General features: G+C 49.7%; 1 protein-coding gene across 1 annotated transcript in view; it reads right to left on the bottom strand.

Moving 5' to 3' along the window:
- Positions 1 to 511: 511 nt before the first annotated feature.
- Positions 512 to 6,000, bottom strand: part of LOC128731459 (collagen alpha chain CG42342-like) — a 68,951-nt gene continuing 63,462 nt past the window's right edge. Inside the window, exons 14-16 of the mRNA XM_053824587.1 lie at positions 2,028 to 2,108; positions 844 to 1,044; positions 512 to 750 (exon numbers count right to left, since the gene is read on the bottom strand). Of these exons, the coding sequence (XP_053680562.1) occupies positions 592 to 750; positions 844 to 1,044; positions 2,028 to 2,108 (441 nt within the window). The 3' untranslated portion in view covers positions 512 to 591. The remainder of the gene's footprint in view (positions 751 to 843; positions 1,045 to 2,027; positions 2,109 to 6,000) is intronic.

The raw sequence follows: 6,000 nt of genomic DNA, 5'->3' as shown, positions 1-6,000 counted from the left end.
AAATAAATGTCGCTCGGACCGGCAAATGAATCATAAACGCAGCCAATCATCAGCCCCACCGTGGTACCGAGCGCCACGCATAAATTATGCAGCGAGGGAATAAAAATCTGATACGGATTGTGTAGCTTAAATTAATTTACATCTATCATTTTGCGCTCGTGCGTCGCTCCCGGACGTGTGGGCGGTGGCAGTGGGCGCGAGGAGTGTGACGAAGAAGTGAAGTGCGAGGGCTCATTTACACACACACACGCACACACACACACACGTGCATCGGCATTCATTTCAGGTTGCTTACTCAGCCTCCCGGCGAAGTTCACGCGCGTAGGGTCGTCGGAATTCGAAATAAATTAATCAACACAACGCAAATAATGGTATTAAAATGAAAGCACACCATCCATCGGGGGTGGTACCGACGTGTAAAAAAAAAAAAGACCAACACCAATACCCCATTCGTTCTTCCCGTAACCAGGACCAGGAAGCAGTCCGACCGATGGAAAAGGACACTCCGGAACTGGCGGTGGAATGTTAATGGTTTGTTGGTGAAATGTAACAATTTTCGCATTGTCCTGTTTTGCTTCCCCAGCGCCCATTTCAGTTGCCGTTCTCGTTCTCTACGTATTCCTCCTCGTAGTCCTCGGCTTCGGGTGCTCCATCGTCCTCTTCCTCCGCGTACTCGCTTTCATTCTCCGTTCCGGTCACGTCCGGCAGATAGTCCTTGTGCGGGGGCGATGGTAAGATCGGTTCCTGGTACTGGAAGTGGATCGAACGTTCCCCATTTTGAAGAGACACCAAACGCACACACACACCCAGACACACACACATGCAGTGGAACTCGAAACTTACCACTTTCGGTGCCCGCCAACCACATCCTGGTAGGGGTAATCCGTCCATTCCGAGTGGACACGGTGCATCGAGTCCTGGCACACCCTGATCGCCCTTGTCACCACGATCACCCTTTCGGCCACGCTTTCCGATCGGTCCTGGATCACCCTTGCCGCCCTTTTCACCACGTGGACCCTCCTGACCCGGGATACCGTCCGTGCCCTGTTTCCGAAGGAAAGCCGCATGATTTCGTGCGTTCGAATATGCGCCTTGCTTCGGGAATGGCTCCACCAGCACCGGTATGGTAAAGGAGCATGAAGGGATGGATGCAGATGAGCTTAGACGAACCGACATGTTGAGACCTAATTGTTCTGATCGGTTGCGATGATGATGATGATAATGGAGGTCACACAAAATGGTTTTGAAGCTGGAAATTTCTTTTCTTGTTCAATCTAAACAGTTTGAACTGAGACGGAATGAAATGACAAAGAAGAGAAAAAGAGAGAGACTCATGCTCCACCGAAGACGAAGACCACGGCCAATGAAACAAGGATGGATGAATGCTCTGGTCTCAACGAACAGATACGTTTTTGAGTATTATTTTATTCATTCGATTTTGGGTGCGTATATTTACAAAAAAAACTTTTACATTCAAGGCGAGCCGCATAAAATGAAAGGCGGAAAACAACGACAAGACACAGCAGCCTCGTAGATGTTCGCAAATACAATCTCCTTGTTGCTGCTGCTGATGATCCTCTACGCACATGCTACTGACTTTCGGATAGGTTAGAGAAATGCATCGATGTGATGGGCATGTATTTTTCATCCGATGACGATGAGTCTAGGCATGCGAAAATGCGCTCCTTCCGAAGGCACTGAGCGCTCAAAGAAGGCAAAAGAAGGACACTTAATAAACCGATGATTCACTCAGTCCTGCCCGACTGGTGACAGAATATGGCGTTTAAGAAGCATGCCGTACGAGAACAGCGCCGAAAGGACATGCAGGGCGCGAAATAAAATTAATTCCCTGCTCCGTAGGCGCAAGGATGCTGCCTTCGGTTGGGATGCAATGTGTGCAAGTGCATGCACGAGTTGCATCAGGTGAATGGAGCTGAAGGATGCACTCCGGGTGGATTGCGGTGGTCGGGCCCGATGGGTGGTGCCATCCGCTGACAGACGTTGCTTAAACAGGTGAGCATATTTACGGGCAGTCCTGGATCGCCACGTTCGCCCTTGTTGCCGGTCTCGCCCTGGGCGCCCTTCATGCCATCCAACCCCGGTGGTCCCTAGAGGTTCGGTGGGTGGGAAGAAAAGAAGTGGGTGCGAACAGAGAAACACAATTATATAGTGTAGAGCAGTGAGAAGGACCGCAAGTCGATGTTAGCGCGCTCGAGATAGGATGTACGCTACTGCAAATTCACCACCACCACCACTACACTAGCATCTTGATTCGTTCAAATGTCCTGTTGCGTCGTCGCGTCAAATCCTGTTAGGGCGATAGTGCGCTGAAAGCTTCTCCTCGGAATTGTCCTCGTCCTTTGTCAAGATGGCTTCAATGGAATGTATAATTTATCGCACGCTCGAGCAGAAACACACACCCACACACACTCGCACGCAATGAATGAAGCATGAAGAGAGGCGTATGATGAGACACTTAACAGCTCCACTTTGAGCCTTACGGAATGGAATTTCCTGGGCATTTCATGCAACGAGAAACAATGCAAATGTACGACTGAAATGGAGGCAACATTAGCCCTCTTGGAACGGATGCAGCTCTGGATTTGCCGGTGGTGGAGGTTAACATAGCAAAAAGAAAAAAGTTTTTCGCCTTTAATTACAACGCTCGCCAAGTGTACACGGTTGGGTGAAAAACACCAAACCAACGATGCCGCTTCGCTTGATTAAACATGAAACGAAACGCCATTCCATTTTCCGAAGCCCTTCCGGTCATTGCGAGCCGCTTTGGTGGTTGCGAAAGGGAGCAGGATGAAAGTGAGAGACAAGATGGGAAAAAAAACGAAGCATTTATCTCCGAACCGAACGCAAACGGATGCTGGGTATCCTTTCGGGCGCCCAAAAAGCCCAAAATCGAACGAATATTCGCTCGAGCGTAAGAACCATTTTCTGCAGCCTGAAGAGCACTGGAATGTGATGGAGCTGGGGCTCGTGGTAGGGCTGGTGTTTCTGGGAGGCGAGAGGCACGAGCATCGGAAACCATTTGTGTACGAAGCGGGGATTCGAGTCCACCGGAACCCGGCCGGGAAATGGAACGAAGCGGCGTGCTTTAAAATTCCATTTCATTTCATTAATTATATAATTTCAATTAAATGAGTTAGCAAAAACGCCCCGGCGCTGGTACACGCCCTTGGGGAAGGGCACGCGTTCGTTCGCAAAGGGCGTGCTGTGGGTTTCGGGAAATTAGTGGAATGAACGCTCGGTCGCGTTCGAATGCACCGCGGAAAAGGGCTCGGGGGCTCGCTACCACAAAGCCACCGGGAGCCAACAGGATGCTGTTGCTGCAGGACGTTCGTGCCCGAATTAAATGCGCCCACAATGGGGGCCAAATGAATTGAAACCGTTTTCCACCGTGGCGTGTCCTGAACGAGAGGTGTTGCTTGAGCGCTCTACGACGGCGCTTTGTTTGGTTTTGTTTTCCGCCGGTGTTACATTAATTCCGGTGCTCTTCGCCGCCCGGCCGGGTTTTTTCAGGTTTCCTCTAGGAAAACTCCGAACAGCAGCCCATGGGGAAAATGGCGTCCTCATGCTCGCCTGAAAGGCTTGCAAATTCGCTTTAGCGAAGGGCTATTTACAGCGTCCATTTTGTCGGGGAAGCTTTTGAAGTTAATGCGTTCGACCGGCCGGCTGCCGGAAAAGCAAAAAAAAAGGGATAATGAGGTTTTCTTGGAAGAATCGGTTCTGTTTCGGTTGCTCTCGTTCTCGGTTGGCGTTCGAGAGGTGGAGCGCGAAATCGCGCAAAGCAGCCGTTTCGAGCAATCAGTTGCTACTTCGCGAACGGGCGGATTTCGGGGTGGGAGGATGATTTTCAAAGTAATTTCAATCTGGTGGGAATTTTTTTTCTCCCCCCGGAACCTACTGCTGCCATTGAAGGTATGCAAGCCGGATGGAATGGATTGCATTTCTTTTTTCTTTTAATTCAATACCCGCGGAAACTGCTCCATTCGTCGGCACAGCGCACTTGCGACGGCGGAAATCGATCTTTGGAGCGCGCTTTGGATGATCTCATGACACGAGCCTTTTGCATGATTAACTGTCAGAAGTCAATCATTCGTATTCGGTAATTGTGGAGAGGTAAAAAAAGCCGCCATCTCAGCCGCACCGAAATGCATCAAACAACCGGAAAAGTGTACGCAAAAGACGTCAACGATTGCGCGAAAGCAATCTCGGAAAATGCACAAAAAGACACTCACGAAGGCAGGGAGCAAGAGAAGAAGAAAACTACGCGAAAAAGGATGTAAAATTTTCTACACTAAGCAGATCCATTTTATTCCAGTCGGGTTCGAGTGCCCTGCGCACGAATGCGGTTGAGCATACGCACCGGGATGGGTAATGGGAAACCCTCGAAATGATCGGATAGAGCGAAGATTTTCCAATCAAATGCCCTTTGCGGTTCGGTCTGGGGTACTTCCTTGTGGCGGACGGAGGAGCCAGAGTAAATTTAATTTGATTTTCAATTGATCTCCTTGCAAATCATTGCCACTGGAGGCGTTGTGGAGGTTTGGAGCGCCATGCTCTTCGGCACGGATGGTGCCACAAGGATAGCGTTACATCTGAATGGCATCGACCCTGCAGGATGCTAAAGGACGACCTTTAGTGGGAGGATAGTAGCCGAAGCTGGCAGGGATTCGAAACGTCATAAACCTGAAGTAACTTAGGTTGGCAGGAGTTTTCCAACCGCACAATGTCGTTCTCGATTGCCCGGAACAACCGAGCTGGTTGGTAGCAGGCGTTAAATATTTATCACACTCTATTCAATGAACGGACGATCTGAGCTGCATCAAAGATGAATGAACTGTTTGAGGTAGGTGCGATGACACGGTGAGACAAATGCAAAATGGAGCAAAACCACACAAACTCGTACGAGATGAATGAAATGGAAAGCATGCAACAATCCCACGTATTGTTAGGAGCAAGCGAAGAAGAATGGAACCCTTCGATGAACGCGATGACAAGGTGCATTTGAACATGCACCTTCTGGTCTGCGAGGACATTCGGTTCGCCATCGCTACGTAACTCAAACAAAACCGTCAGCATGCACTAGGAGGATGGCGTTCAATGTTCTTCCTTCAACTCTGTACCGGTGTTTATTTATTGTTTGTTAATTCACTTAATGTATAATCATGGGTTCTGGCGTTTGCTGCACATTTTCTGCACCTTTTCCTGCCTTGTTTCGACCGTATTTTTTATTTTATCTCGCCCTCGACCTCGTTTGGCATCGGGATGGACTGGTTGGTGGACTTTCGTTTCGTTCGTGCTTCCGTGTGCCGTGAGCGGGAAGGCCCTTTTTTTGTGTCCCCGCGGTAAAGGTTCTCGTGCGCTCTCGAATCCCTCTCGGCTATTTACACTGACTTGTATACTATTAAAAAATTAGTTCCATTTGGCGTACCGTGTCCGTTCCCGCGCGTTCATTCATTTTCCTAGCTGTGAAACAAAACCTGGGAGCTTATGCGGTGGAGCTCGTACAGCGTGTGTCTATGTGTGTTGACCTTCTGCGGTGACGAGTTCGTGCCTTTAGAGGGCTTCCTTGCAGCCACTTGAAGCCACGCCACTTAATTACTATTTTATACAATTCCACAGTGACGCTTCGCCAGCGAACGTTGGCATGGGATGATCCGGCACCCATTTCGGAGCCTATTTCACGCCAATCTAAGCCGCGGTTGTTGCGAGCAGCGCCACCACTTGGGAAATGGAACCGTAGAGATGGGGTTTTTTTTTCATCCCACTTCCAGCCAGCTGCTCACGTTTCGCCAAAATCTAGCTCCCCGACCACCGGCCACTGGGCTCGGGTTGATGTTACTTGCGTTGTGAAGTGAGCAAAAAAAGAAAGAAAATAACTAAAAAAGCCCCACATCGTGCAGCAGGCTTTAGCTCAGCTCATAAACCTGGCGCCCAATCCGGACGGTTCGGTATGTTGGCACGCACGGCCCAGCAAATGGTTTC

Source organism: Anopheles nili, chromosome 2 (assembly GCF_943737925.1).
Source record: "Anopheles nili chromosome 2, idAnoNiliSN_F5_01, whole genome shotgun sequence".
NCBI lineage: Eukaryota > Metazoa > Arthropoda > Insecta > Diptera > Culicidae > Anopheles > Anopheles nili.
Note: the sequence above shows the minus strand (reverse complement) of the source record. Positions and strands in the feature narration are given on the sequence as shown.